The following is a 16,029-nucleotide window of genomic DNA, read 5'->3' on the forward strand; positions in this document are numbered from 1 at the left end:
TCATCATCATTACCATTATCATCATCCTGACCTCTTTTTCCCACCCAAAGATGGAATAAGGTATAACTACAATAGTGTCTACATACCTTACATGGTATTTATCTTTAAACATCTATTTACGTTCAAGTAGGTAGATATTTACCCTAACCAAAATCAAAATCACCACAACATATTGGGGAAACAAATGAAATCATGCTGTAAACATTCCTTTCCAAAACAAATTTAGGAAGAATATCTGTGTAAGCATTTGGCTGGGGCGGGGGGAAAAAAAAGTAGAAAATTGTGATATCAATTGTGAGGCCAATAACCTAGCATGGAATACTTACAGATTTTATTGAGGCTATGACTAGACTATTTTATTCAACTGAAGGAGCACTCTGTCCTTACAAGGTTAATATTATTAAACCACATGTTCACCCAAATGAATAAACAATCCAATATCAATCAGAGAGGAAAATGTGCAAAAGAAGTTGAAAGTAGAGTGACACAAGGAAGAAAAGTAGCTGGTGCAATGAAGGCCTTGATAAGAAACAGAGGTTTGAGCATTGCAGCTGCACAAGGCTTACATGAGGGAGTGTTAGTACCAACTTTAACATATGGATGTGAGACTATGGTGTGGCATGAAAATGAAAAGTCAAGAGTAAGAGCAGTGGAGATGGGACTGCTGAGGAATGTATGTGGAGTACAGAGGGTGGATAGGATACGAAATAATGTGATTCGTGTAAGGTGTGGAGTGAGGAAGTCACTGAACACCAGAATAGAAGAGTGTGTCCTGAGATGGTATGGTCATATGGAAAGAATGGATAACAATAGAGTGGTGAAAAAGGTATAACTGAGGGAACTTGTAGGAGAGAGGAGGCGAGGTAGGCAAAGGAGAAGGTGGAGAGATATGGTGGATAAGTGTTTGAGGAAGAGAGGTTTGGAAGTCGGTAAGGCTAGGGAACTGACAAGAGATCGAGCTGGCTGGAAGAATGTTTGTGAGGTGAAGTGCATGATCAGGGACTTTGGCACCCCTTGTGAGCATGGCAGTGTCCGGATGGACTCAGTTGGATAAGTTTGTGTGAAGCTGCAAAATGTGGTGAATGTTTTTGGCGTATCTGGTAGGGCCAGGATTCCGGGGGCTTGAATGATGAGTGCATGGAAGCGTGGCCTATTTGGATTGGGCAAGTTTGTGCTGTCTGGACATTGCTACTCCTCACCCTGCCCTTGGGTTGGAAAGGTGGTCTGGATGATGATGATGATGATGATGATGATATCAATCAGTCCATACAAAAAACAATATATACTACATCAGACATGAATCCTTAAATGGCATGACTTATACTGATAGAGCTTTGTAAATCAATAAACAAACTGTCAAAAAATAAATCCATACCATCACCTATTTCAATGAGCATCTAAGATTAAAAAAAAATGGTCTCTATGAAGCAGGTCATTCATATTAAACTGAATGTAAATGTAGTTCATCTGCTGAATTTGGTGATGTCTTTTTACTGGCTAACTGTTCTCTTGTGATCTCTGGACAATTTCATTTAGTTTAGGATGGATGATATGTAGGATAGTAACATGAATACATTTAGGTGTCACTGTACTGAAGAAATATATCCATTACTAAATCTATAACTCTAAGAAACTGAATACTGAAGCCTGAAGTCCCACCTTGGCAATCCTGATGCCAGTAACCCATTGTGCAAGGGTACGGGGATCCTCTGAGCATAGGTATTTGATATACTTGCTGCTTTTGGCCTGTAGGTGAGGGTGCTTGACTGCAAAACACCAATCGGTTGGAGCCTTGTATTTTTTCTTCCATCCGACACCATAATACACCTGATGGAGAATAACATAAGTTTTAATATAACTATCTATCTATCTACAGCCAAATGTCTCAATCCCATATGGCATGGCCACAAGCAAATCACCTCCATGTCGTCCTGTCCCCTGCCATTTTGCTGCCCTTCCCCTGGCTCATACCCGTCTCTCAAATATAGCTGCAACAGGAAATCTCGTGTTAGCAACTCCTTTGGAAAATAAGGTCCCAAGGCTTGCCTACTAATGTCCAGATCATCTGAGGGTAACAGATAGACCAATGCCCTCAGTAGTGCTTTAATGATAGAAAACCTCAGGCAATCTTCATAATTTGGGCCACAGTACTGTACTTAAGTCACAATCCCTTCCAATACAAGAGCTCTATCATCTGACCACCATGCATCACACATCCTGATTTTTCTCTAAATTCTAAAATGCACTAACACTGAAAGATAACAATTTGTTATGGTCAAATTTCCATAGTTCCTTCTAAAGGAAGAATACTAGGACAGAAATGTTTTCTCTGCATGATGTAAAAGGTGATTAAAAGGACCAGGAATAAAACTAGAATTTAGCTCTCTCCTTGAATCCATCCATCCATCCATCATCCCATCCTACACTGCCAAATGAGAAGCGCAGGAGTCCGGGGCTAGGCAAGTTGGTCCACTCATCCCTGAGTGGCATTATGTGAGGAATAAACCCCAACCACCCTTTGGATATAAACCTTCACCGGCTCAATCCGATTGGAGTGCCGTAATTACTCAATAAAACCAACAAAAGCCAAAATTTGGTTATATGGTTACCACCCAGCATAGTACTGTAAATGGTTTCCTAGTGTACAGGAAACCATTTGGCTTGTCACTTAGTGTAGTCATCCACAGGCAGAAGGAAGAGAAAAGAATGAAGGAAAGAAAGACAGAAGAGGATGGAAGGAAAGCAGGATGGAGAAAAGGAAAGGGCAGATACCTGAGAGCAGCACGACATCGCGTGAATGTCCCCACCTTCCATAATCTCAACTGTCATAAAAATGTGGCAACCAGCATGTGTGTCAAGTGGTTGAGAAGTCTGTCTGTTGTCAAAAGAAATGCAAGTTTGGTCCCAGGCTGGAGTTGGAAGCACTTTAACCCCTAAAGCGCTGGGATGTTTTGGCTCGACTTGCCTGTCCCGCGGGGTTAATCGCGCTCCGACAGACTCTCTAAAAATATTTGCCAAAAATCAGTTATTAGTCCTAGAATATTAAAATTACATATGCATATCGCACATACCTTCAGCTTTCTCCTGGGATGTTCGTTGAGCCTTCGTCGAGTACCGTAGGACTTGTGGAGACCTCTGAAGTTGGGTAACGAAGTCTCCACTTTACACTTCCCGACAACCCGTAATATGATTACCATAGCCTGATATTATCACTAGAAACACTATTCTATGATTTTCAAGTAGTTTGGAATCCATACTAAAAAAAAAAAAAAACTGTGAAAGAAATGAAAATTACGAGCGCGTATGACCTTCCCACTTGCACTTGTTCGCCGCTGGTCTATCTATCAATCTATCTATTGCCAGACGCCATAATCCCTTACGGGTGTTCTGTCATTTATTATTCATAAAAACACTCACACTTTATATTCCTATTACTATATAACACTTATATTTATCTTCAGTCTTTATCCATAAGTTTCCTTCAGTAATAGTAGTTTATTTTCATTTTCGTTCAGTAAACTAGCATAGAGAGCAAAGCTTTGACTGTCATTACTCCAAGTATTTGTACTCATATTCTTATATTAGTAATTATTTACATTTCTATTTTATTTACACTACATTATACAGTCACTTCCAGTAAATAAGGGCTCCTTTCCCTTGGAGCCAGGATGAACTTGGGACACTGAAGCACTCGTAGTTTATCACCATTTCCTCCACTGGCTCATCACACGATTCACCAGAAAGATTGTAGTCTTGTCCATCATTATCATGGATAAATTAGCCAGTTCACACTCCACAGCGGTCATTTAGTCCTTTACCCCTTCCCACACGAGGTTTAGTAGGGGTAGAGGTCACAGGGCCCTCTAGAAGCGGCGGAAATGGAGGGGCGCGAGTGCTACGTGCTTTCATCTCAAGAAACAACACTGAACTAAATGATGAGAGGATATGGGGCCGCCAAGGGTTGACAATGTCAGCGAGGTGACAGCTGTTAATTTATATGCTGTTAAATGATTGGCAGGAAATTAAGTAGTTCCAGGTGAATGTAAATATCACTTAGGCTTCTCTCTTCCTTTCTTATAAATATTTTTATTACGAGAATAGATTATATGGCATATTTCATAGGGGAAATTACCAGGGGAAATTAGCGAATGAGTGCACGTGAGGTGCTGTCAGTTGATAATTAGCCAATTCTAGGTGTATAGCACTATCACTTACCTTTTTTCTTTTTTGTATATGCAGTATTATTTTGTATAAGAATAGGGCATAGGGCTTATTTCAATGGATGAAATCAGTGGAAAATTCCGAGGAAGATTTGCTTAGCGCAGCGCGGCCGGGCAGGCAAGAGGAGAGGGTAATGGAGGTGAGGTAGGGAGGGGAGAGAGGGTAATGGAGGGCAGGTAGGGAGGGGAGAGAGGGTAATGGAGGGCAGGTAGGGAGGGGAGTCAAGAACGGGGAAAAATGGCTAAACTGTCAACAATGGATGGGAGTACAGATGAGATTAGGAGTGCTGACTATTGCTGGACATAAGCAGTACATGCTAAAAAATGACCGGTAGGAAATCTCGACAATACATAAAAAAATAGGTAGTTCCAGGTGAATGTAAATATCACTTAGGCTTCTCCCTTCCTTTCTTATACATATTTTTATCACGAGAATAGATTATACGGCATATTTCAAAGGGGAAATTACCGTGGGAAATTAATGAACAAGTGCACGTGCGGTGTTGTCAGGTGATAATTAGCCAATTCCAGGTGTATAGCACTATCACTTACCTTACTTCTTTTTTGTATGGGTGGTTGGGGTTGATTGCTCATGTAATGCCACTCAGGGATGAGTGAGGCTGGTCACTCTCATCTTAAATGTCGGGACCACCTGCCTAGCCCCGGGCTCCTACACTCCTCATGGGGCAATGTACGATTGGATGATAGATGGATGGATGGTATATATTATTTTGTATAAGAATAGGGGATAGGGCTTATTTCAATGGATGAAATCAGTGGAAAATTCTGGGGAAGATTTGCTTAGCACAGCGCGGCCGGGCAGGCGAGAGGAGAGGGTAATGGAGGGGAGGTAGGGAGGGGAGTCAAGAATGGGGATAAATAGCTAAATTGTAAACAATGGATGGGAGTACAGATGACATTAGCAGTGCTGACTATTGCTGGACACTGGCAGTACTGATAGATGATACAAGCCACCACTTGAAAGCCCGGGAGAATTCAAAATAACACAGAATCGCAAAAGTGACACCCTGTGGTATGATCCATTGCTCCTGAGCATCATGAAAGTGACGCCCCGCGGTTAAGGGGTTAAAGATTTGCAATTAGTTAAAGCAACCTTTACTGACCCCCTACAACACTCACAGACATCATCATTAAAACACCCCATTAAGACCATTATGCCATTCCTAAATGAGACAGTCCTACCATATATTCAGTCTGGGCAGATGGCAGCTGTGCGAATGTAGTTACACATTAAGGTTTAGTATCTTGGGGTACCTTCGTGGGAAATGGCAAAGGACTGGAGAGATTGTACCTAGAACTTACTGTCTTCTATGTACTTAACTGGCTATGGATAGTGATGAGCTTTCCTACAAGGGAACAGCTTGGAAACTGGCAAAACCAGTTTCAATATATAATGTACCGATGGTTATAGATACGCAGAATATTCAGTATACTCTCTTCTTCTTCAGCTTTACTCATCACCAAATACTGAACCAAAACAGAAATCAGCAGCTGTCAAAATTCATGTAAAGTGGGGTCCTCTTTCATTCCAAACTGTACCAGTACGATTTTTTTTCTATGCAGACCTCACACAACCCAATACTGATATAACCAATACACAGAAGCTTGAAAAAGAGATATTCTTGTTACTGGAGGTAGCTATAAAAATTGCACAAGTATCTCTGGGTACCAACCGGTACCAGAGGTCCATTACAAATTTAGTTAATTTAAAAAACTACTTTAGTTACTGAAATTTTGTACGAGTACTGGTACAGTCTGGTAACATTTTCATGTCATCATGAGGGTCAGTACGTTTGGGTTTTCCTGCATTCAATGTAGTATTTATCTTACACCACATTAAAGATATGGAAAAAGCAATAGTTAATGATGAAGTTAAGATCACTTTAGCAAAAAAAAATATAGTGGCATAATAAAATAAAGTACAAATGAGTTCAAGCTGCATGAGACAAACCTGATTAACTTCCAAAGTTGTGAGGCAAACCAAGTCTTTTGAAGAGCGAGAAGATTTTCCCTTGGGACAGTAATACAGCCCAGAGGCACGCAGGACAAAGTAATATTTTTTCCACACCTTCTTCCCTTCAGACTTGAGGAAGAGAGGACCTTCCACCTCTGGGACACCAACTCCTGTACTCGAGAAGAACTCCTGGGGGAAGGGGGGCGAAGGAGGAGTAAATATAGCAATGTCTTACAGAGCTAGGCATTGTTCAAATGGAAGAATTATGCCTAGAATGTATACAGGTATGTTGCTTACTGAAAAGATACAACAGTTTTGGTCTGACTCTGACCATATCTGAAGAGTGACTATGCTTGCCAAGCCTGTTGTATCTTTTCAATAAACATTATTTCCATATGTAAGTATACAGCACTTCTTTCTTACAGTAAATAAAGTGATACAACTAGAAAGCACTTTGAGAGTGCATACCTCTGCCAATGCCATTGTAGGATCAAGATTGGCCCCACAATTTAATCACTTCTTTCTTGGCTCATGGCCCATGGCCCACTCTTCCACAAAATTTCATTGAAATTTACTGAGAGCTTTTGGAGATATCATGTGGACAAACAAACAATGGGATGAAACTGCCATAAGCAGAGCACTGCTGGATGAATCTAATTGTGTCTGCTTAGTTTTCACCTGTGTGTGAGCAGTACAGCATTTGCTGGATGGATCCAACTGTGTCTGCTTAGATTTCACTGGCGTGTGGGCAGTCATTTGGGGAAACTTTTCTCGCTTCATTGCAAAGCACAGGATGAGCTTAGGAAGCTAAAAATTGCATCATCAGGTGTGCCAGACTTTTCAATTTGGAAAAAAAAAAAAAAAAAAAAATCAAAATTTGAAAAAATGGTGCTGGGGCAGGCAGGCCACTGGGTCCTGACAATTTCCAGACTCATGGCCATTGAGGGGCTTCAACACCCCACCCAGCCCAGGGCCTTTGATTTTGATGAAAAGCAACATCCTTTATGGGTTTATGGATATCTACCTTCTGATTTTTTTTTTCAGAATGATTGGTGCCTAACTGAGATCTGTAGAGTGCAGACAAACAGAAAGACAGACAAACATAAGGAACTAACCAACATGCTTGCTTAATCTTTCGATTTCGGCAACCAACAAACATAGGTTTATACATAACCTGCTCCAACTTTGTTGGCAGAGGTAACTAGGAACAATATCAACTAACAAGACAATTATTTAAATGCAATATTTCTACACTCGGGTGAAATGGGGTAATTTTGCTGTGATGCCAATAATTCCAATTCAAAGACCCACAGCTCTCAAACTAATGCATGGATTTGGCTTCTGTTGGGGTTAGGTTTTAAAGGAATACTGATTTAACAATGTCATGTGAAGTTTTGATCCACTGTGCAAAAAAATGATGCTGGAGAAATGAAATTGTTTACCCAAAATTTTCAGCATTTATTGCATCCATAAAAACTTGGGGGGAAAAAAAAAAAAAAATTTGTTTACCCATTATTTACATGTTTCAGGATAAAAGTGGTTCAAAACTGATGGCAATGTTCACACACACACACACACACACACACACAGAACTAAACAGTATATACCCTGCCATGCACTCATGCCATGGGAGTCCCACTGATCAACTTAACAACCATGAAACAATCAATGAAACAATGATGGATGCAACTGATGTAAAGTTCATCCAATACTGTACATGGCACAAGCCCAACTGTATGGTAGCCTAGGCTACCTAAGCTTAATTATAATCATTTGTGTATGATGTGTGGTATTATAAAAATAATAATAAATATTATAACAATAACAACATCAAAAAGTTCATAGCGAAATTACCCTGTTGGGCTGGGTAATTTTGCTGCCAGACACTTCTTTCTTTTTTTTTCAGTCTGTGGTGGGAGCCTTTTTTTTTATACAAAAATTATTACAGTATAGGTATCATTAACAGAAGGGCTGAATGTATAGATAAAGCAATAAATATGCCAATATTCCATATCTGGCAGTTTGTATTTAGCAAATACCACTGTTCACAGCAAAAATTACCCTGTTTTACCCTACGGATGCTTCTGAAAAAGGCAGGATACTCTGTACTTTGCATATTTTGACAATACACAGAAAGGTCTTGCTGTATGTCCCTTTTCTAAAGTTCTTTTTTTTTTGCTGTTAGTATTAAGTTTACAGTACATTGCAGAGACTGTGCATTAAAGTTCTCCTGCTACTTAATAAAGATAATTTAGAACTGACTTTCCCTAATTTACAGTACTGGTTGTATAGAAAAAAATAGTGATATTCGGGAACATCTCTGACATACAGTAATAACTTGCTGAACTGCAAGATAATTTTGCTTTTACACATTTCATGAAAGGCACCATGGATATTGTGTAAGTAAATTATGAAGTCAAAAGACTGATCTAGCAAGGATAACCAGTATCATACCATGGACTGAGAACATAATGATTTCCTATTTTCAAGTACTTACCTCAATAAGTGTACTTCTCCCTTCATCATCCAAGTCTGTATTTTTCTGTGACAATGATCCAATTAGAATGTACTGTTCAGGTCTAAGGAAGAGGTCATACTTGTCTGGACGCTCTAGGAACAGCAGTTTGTTTTTGCTGTCTCGTGTCCATAACAAAAGATTCTCTACCAGCATCTCATCATCTTCATAAATGCGTTCTGTGAAAAGAATTCATAAATCAGTAATAGTACTGGACAGCCTGTCTGGATAAGAAGCTGTCACAGTCATATGTGTAAAGTCTGAGTTAGTATCTATGGAGTGTGGTTCACCTCCCTTGTAATCTCCAAGACCCTGTGCTTCTGATGGGCAAAGAAGTAGGATATCAAACTTTCTAGTAGTATATCAAGCTTTCTACATGTAAGAGAAATAAATTGGCTAACTCTAGGTGTCCCCAATTATATGTAGTGGTCAACAAATGAAACTTTGATACCGGCTGTTTCTGGCAATCAGAGCATGTTTTGTCAACTAGTGCTCATGTGGGTGGGGAAACTGCTATCAATAACCACTGTGTGAAATAAGGTTGCATCACCCAGTGTCTGGTCACAAGTCAAGCATAAACATAACTCATCTCTATCTATCTATCTATTGCCAGACGCCTCAATCCCGTTTGGGGTGGCCACAAACAAATCGCCTCCAAGTCGCCCTGTCCCCCGCCATTTCACTCCCCTGCTCCCAACTCACACCCCCCTCTCTCATATACCTCTCCACCCCATCCCTCCATCTCATCCTCGGTCTCCCCCTCCCTCTTCCACCCTCCACCTTACTCATATACACTCTCTTCGTCAGTCTTTCACCCTCCATCCTCTCCACATGGCCAAACCACCTCAGTGTGTTCCTCACAACGCTTCCTATCACATCCACATCCACACCACAACGCTCCTTTATATCCTCATTCGTCAGCCTGTCTCTCCACGTGACTCCACAGGCTCCTCTTAAATAACTCATTTCCACTGCTCTCACTCTTGACTTGTGTCCTTCCAACAATGTCCAAGCTTCACTTCCGTATGTTAGAGTTGGTATCACAATACTGTCATGTAGTAACTTTTTACTTCCATGCTCACTTCCCTGTTTCTTATCACTGCTTTCAAAGGAACCAGCAACCTTTCTTCCCTGCTGTACCCTTTCAAGCACTTCACCCTCCAAACCTCCATCCTTACTCATCACACTACCCAAATACTTAAACGTACTCACATTTTCCAATTCCTCACCATCCAACCTCGCTGTACATTCACTGACTTCACCTCTCTCAAAGACCATCACTTTACTCTTCCTATTCACCTTTAGGTTCCGTTTCTTACACACTCTCCCAAACTCATCCACCAAGCCTTGCAGCTCCCCTTCGTCTTCACTCAACAACACAGTATCATCTGCAAACAACAGTGCAGGGAGTTTCCAAACACTATCCTCTCTCACCAGGGCCACTCCAACATCCACTACCCTACCTTGTACCTCTTTTATTACCCCATCCATGTACAGATTGAACAACCATGGAGACATGACACATCCCTGTTTCAAACCAACTTTCAAAGAGAAAAATTCACTTAGTTCACCATCCACACGCACTGCAGCCTTCGCACCATCGTACATACTCTTCACAGCATTCAACAACTTCCCATCTACTCCATATATTCTTAACACTTTCCACAATCCTTGTCTATCCACCCTGTCATATGCTTTCTCCAAATCCATGAAAGCCGCATACAACTTCTTTCCCTTCTCTAGAAACTTTTCCACTAAAGATCTAAGAATGAATATCTGATCTACACAACCTCTTCCCTTCCTAAAACCTCCCTGTTCTTCTCCAACTAATTTCTCTGTTCTTTCTCTCTAACTCTGTCTATAAGTATCCTACCATACACTTTTCCTATTATACTAAGAAGACAAATGCCCCTATGATTACCACACACTTCTTTTTCCCCTTTTCCTTTGTACAAGGGAATAATTATACCTGACTTCCAATCCTCCGGGACTCTACCTTCCTCCCAGGCCAATCTGCACATCTTCCACATCCATTCTACTACTATCTCTCCCCCATGCTTCAGCATTTCACCACACACTCCATCAATTCCTGGGGCTTTCCCCGATTTAACTTTCTTCATTGCTTCCACAACTTCTATCCTACTGATTTCTTCCTGTCTTCTCACCTCCCTAGTTCTCCCAGCCATTCCCCAGCCACTTATACTCGCATTACTTCCATCCTCTACGTTCAACAATTCCTTAAAGTGTTCTCTCCATCTGCTCACTTTTTCTCCCTTCTCCACTAGTAATCTACCATTTTTATCTTTCACTCTCCTGCTAACTTCACTTCCACCCTGTCTTACTCTTTTCACTTCTCTCCAGAACATTTTCTTACATTCCCTTCATTTTACATTAAAATTCCTTCCACATTCCTCATCCACTCTTCTCATACTCTCTTACTAATCTTTTCACCTCTCTCTTCCTCTCCATATATAACTCTCTCTTCCGTCTCTCAACTTCTTCCACGCCCCTATTTCTCATCCATTCATTGTATGCATTCTTCTTTTGTGCCACTGCCTGTTTCACCTCTTCATTCCACCACGCTGTTCCTTGCACCCCCCTCCGTCTTCTCTTCCTTCCACACACCACATCACATGCTGCACATATTTCTTCTGTAAATATCTTACACACACCTTCCACGTCTCCCATCTGCTCCAATTCATATTTGCCCAATCATTCCTCCACTTCTCTCTTATACTCTGCCTTTTTCTCATCCTCTTCTAACCTTTCCACTCTCCTTGCAACTACTCCTTCCTCTCGTCTTTCCCTTCTTCTATTCCTCCATCTTACTTGCATCCTAATTCTGGCCACGACCAAGTAGTGGTCAGAAAGTCCACTCCCCCAACCTCTATACACTCTTGCATCCTTTACACATCTTCGCATCCTTTTTCATCCACACACACACATAATCAATCATTGCCTTCCTTTCATTCAGTTCACCACCCACCCTTCTCATCACTCGCCATGTATACCTGTGGATCATTTTATGCCTGAAGAGGGTATTGGCTATTACCAACCCCTCCCAGCACAAATGTCCACTAACGCACTCCCATTCTCATCTACCTCAGCAGGCACACCCCACTCACCAACTATTCCATCCACCTTCACATTACCAACTTTACCATTCATATCACCAATCAAAAACACTCTCTCATTCCTTCCAAACTTTTCCATGCACACTTCCACATTTGTCCAGAACTCTTCTCTCACTCTTCTAGCACGATCTTGCGTTGGCGCATACACACACACAATCGCCCACATTTGTATTCCAACTTTCAACTTTACCCACACAATCCTTGACCCAACTGATCCATACTGTCTTATGCTCTTCTTCCATCTTTTACTCACAACTATACACACTCCTTCCTTTGCCCTCTCATTCTCATCTACTCCTGCACATATACCCCATCCATACTCCCATTCTCTCACACTTTCTCCTCTCCATTTTGTTTCAGTTATTCCACATACATCCACTTTCGCATCCTCAAGCACCTGGACAATCTCTCTCTCTTTCACTTCATCATTCGCTCCTCTTACATTCCATGTACACATTACCAAGTCCTTTGTCCGGTCCTGGGTCGTCAACGTTTGGTCAGTCCTTGTCCGAGGCTTCTTGTTTGTTTTTTTTAGTTAGTTGTTTTCCGGGGAGGGGCACTAACCCTCCACCAACCCTTTTAGTCGCCTTTTACGACAAGCAGGGATACTGGGGGAGTATTCTTGAAAAAAACCCTACCCCCAGGCTCATGCTATAAGGAAACATCCAAAATGTGAAAAATTAGGTGCATTATTGGAAGGCATGCCACAGACTACTAGAAATGCCTTCTGATAGGCATGTAATAGTTGTGGAGTTAACTTCTCAAGACTGCAACTGTTAGTGAGGTGCTTGAATCAATTGGGGTAAAAAAAAAAAAAAAAAAAAAAAAAAAAAAAAAAATCACTCACCCATATAGAGGTCTGGGATGTGCTCCACAATGGCCCACTTGGGATCCATGCGGACATGGTTCTTGTCAGCCAGTAGTCTTGTTACATGCACCACTGTCATCTTCTCATCAACCAACAGAGATTTGGTTGATCCATCTGATGTGAAGGCCTTTATGAACAATTTCTTGACATTAGCTTCTTTGATCTTTTCTAATGCCATCTTGATCTTTTCTGCCTTCAGCTTGGCTGCTTGTTCCACCTATATATTCCAAGTATTGTAGTAAGATGGAAAGGGGAGAAGGAACAGGTTAGTGATAACAGAATTCAACATGTAAATGTAATCTGGTCTTGTGGTGCAAACACTACTACTGAAAACAATAACTGTAGCAATGTTTTTATTTTAAATTACAAACACAATGACCAAGAAATATTCTTAACATATTTTGTAATCTGATTAAAGAAAAAAAAAAAAAAAAAGTCTTGCATTTGTAACTGAAGGATATCTTAAACCTAAATGTTACTTAAGACATACATATAGTCACTGAACTGCCATAACAAAAGCACAAATGTTTTTGTTCTTAAATTCTTAAAATATATTTCTCACATTTATAACACTTGACCTAAAACAAAGAGCTTATCTATAACTATTGGGAAAATCTGAATACTGTATTAGATTACCTCTGAGCTTTGCTATGATATCTAATGAAGTGCCAGTATATGCTCAATACTAAGTGACGATTTAATTCCCAGCTCTATATTAGTTAAGTTTATTTGGTAAAATCTCATTCATCAAGCTAAGTGCATCAAGTAAACAAAACTGTGTATAAATGTATACTGTTAGAGAAACACTACCACAGTCACTGGAAATAATATGTAGTCTTCAGCATGGTACAGATATGTTACATTCCACATGATGTACACCTGTCTACCACCATACAGACCCTTTTTAATTACTGTATTTGCAGGTACTACAAACAACAAACACACAGATATATAGTATTCATGGGGAGGTTCACACTGAAAAAAAATTGGATCAGGAATGCTCAACCATTTTTTATCCACAAACTGCTCCAGTCCTGGATGAAACACATGACAGGGATGGGTGCCACACACAGCGAGGGTTGGTCATTACGGGATTATATTGAAATCTTTGGATTGAAGACACCAGACATAAACACCACAAAAGAACTGAGCTTGCTGTTGCGGATAACAGGTTTTATTCAGCTTGTGTAAAGTATGATAAAGGACTGCTTGTTATCATTTTAGTTTTTGTAAAGTCTGATTGGGAACATAAATTCTTTTAACAAAAAGGGTGATGGCACTGCATTTCAAAATGAAGTTTATTTAATACAAACATATTACTATATTCTGTATGGACAAACCCTCACAGAGATACAGTATGTTATTTTTGGCTGCACTACAGACTTGGGATAACCTAATCCCAAACCTGTAGTACATAAAACTTCAGATTACTTTCTGAGTACTGTACCTCCTTACTCAGCCATACAGCACTCACACACCAAACTGACTCCTGTATGCTCTTTAGAATAAACAGTATGCACACTTTTGTTGATACTTTTATCAGCAAGTAATAAGCTGTAATTACCAGTAATCTGGTAACAAATACTGACTGGACTTCAATAACAGAACAGAATCACTGCATTTGCATTCAGTTTCATGAATACGGTGATCATAAGTTGGGGGGCAAAATCTGGAAAAATATATGTCTGACTTATAATCTGTCAGTCACAAAACCATCAAGTGGATGCCGATACAGATAAATGAGATTCCACTACTGTATACCCTACACAAAAATTATGAACTGTACAATTTCAACTGTACCTTACATATAAAAATAGTTCTATACATATATATATTTATAAAAAAAAAAATCACAGGATGGAGAAATACCAGTAAATATGGATGTTGGAGTCAGTAGGTTAAGTGCTGCCAACTAACCTTGTCCAAACCACAGTCCTTCAGCAGATCAGCTAGCTGAGGTAGCGTCAGGAAAAGGGTCTGTACACCATCACCATCACCACCACCATCATGCAAACCAAGCATCATGCATAGGCAACAGGGGAGGATTGTAGGGGGAAGGGGGAAAACAAGAATGTACAGTCAGTGTGCATCACAATGTCAAGAAGTTGTTAATGTATTGTATACACTAGACCGCCCCAACACTTTTAATACCAGTATGCATAAAGTCATTTATACATGTGGACAAAATATTTCACGTTAAAACACAATCACAACCTATATGCTGATCACAAAACTTAACCAGCACCTTGGTTAAACAGGCATTCAGCAACCAAATTAAACTCTACAGAAAAAGTTTTTAAGAATGAGATTACAGTATTTTTTAAACAACAACAAAAACACAATTTTACAAACACCAAACCATCCTACCCCACAGAAAATAACTTATCAGGAACAACTGCACGCAGATGTGAAATGCATTACCATAAAAGGCAATGTAGACGAAATATTCCTCTCCATTTTTCTCAAGCTTCCCAATTTCATATGTACACTGTACTTTCTTGTACAATTAGAGAACAGTATTTCCCCATCAGTACTGTTTGCTATGCTTTATTAGTACCTGTAATGACAGCTGGATGTACATCTGGTATCTAACAGTGAAAAGTGATGCAGCTCCATTAAAGCTTATCAACACAAGATTACCTTCAGTGCCATACCTACTGTAATTCTTTTAACTCCTCAGCTGCATATTTACTTTGCTATGTGAGTTGCATATTGATAAGTGTGACAGTACAACATGCATTCAAAAAATGCCAACAACTATAATGCCACACTATGCTTGTCTGTCAATGATGTAGCAGTGAAACTTGCTAGTTAGGCCAGGCAGGGCAATGTGTAAGTTAATTCATTACACTACTTTCTAGTTTGATTAACATGAATACTGTTGCAACTAATACTTGCTTGTTCATACTGCACACACTGTATCCAGGAAGTTACTGAATACTGCCAGTGTTTATCCATATTACTTGCAGATTAACTATATATGCTTGAAGTCAACTTGAACTGCTGACAAATTAACCCAGACTATATGCTAGTAAACTAGTAATGCAGCTGTTAACCCATACTTCAAGATCCAGTTAGTTAGTGATGCCAGAGTAAGGACCGTATTATTAAAACTGAGAGCAGGAAGGTAGAGACAAGCCCCAATTTTTTACAATGTCTGAAGCAGGTGATGATAGAATACTGTACATCTGACCATTCTGTATCGCTGCTGCCTACACTCGGCAATGCTGGTTGCAGGCTGAGTGCACAACCAATTACAGTTCCTTAAATGACTGAAAAACATTATGGGCTTGGCTTGCTTAACTTTGTACTCTCAC

General features: G+C 40.1%; 1 protein-coding gene across 4 annotated transcripts in view; it reads right to left on the reverse strand.

The window, feature by feature from the left end:
• The window catches only part of pico (ras-associated and pleckstrin homology domains-containing protein pico), a 735,402-nt gene that overhangs the window by 4,814 nt on the left and 714,559 nt on the right, over positions 1 to 16,029 (reverse strand). For 3 of the 4 annotated variants that reach the window (XM_080270854.1, XM_080270855.1, XM_080270858.1), the window contains 5 exons: positions 14,630 to 14,689; positions 12,692 to 12,929; positions 8,693 to 8,889; positions 6,193 to 6,384; positions 1,660 to 1,827 (listed from right to left, as the gene is read on the reverse strand). In XM_080270854.1, the coding sequence (XP_080126980.1) occupies positions 1,660 to 1,827; positions 6,193 to 6,384; positions 8,693 to 8,889; positions 12,692 to 12,929; positions 14,630 to 14,689 (855 nt within the window). The remainder of the gene's footprint in view (positions 1 to 1,659; positions 1,828 to 6,192; positions 6,385 to 8,692; positions 8,890 to 12,691; positions 12,930 to 14,629; positions 14,690 to 16,029) is intronic. The other variant, XM_080270857.1, reaches the window with a different exon arrangement.

Source organism: Coenobita brevimanus, chromosome 43 (assembly GCF_032717465.1).
Source record: "Coenobita brevimanus isolate Jiangsu-jjx chromosome 43, ASM3271746v2, whole genome shotgun sequence".
NCBI classification, from domain to species: Eukaryota; Metazoa; Arthropoda; class Malacostraca; order Decapoda; family Coenobitidae; genus Coenobita; species Coenobita brevimanus.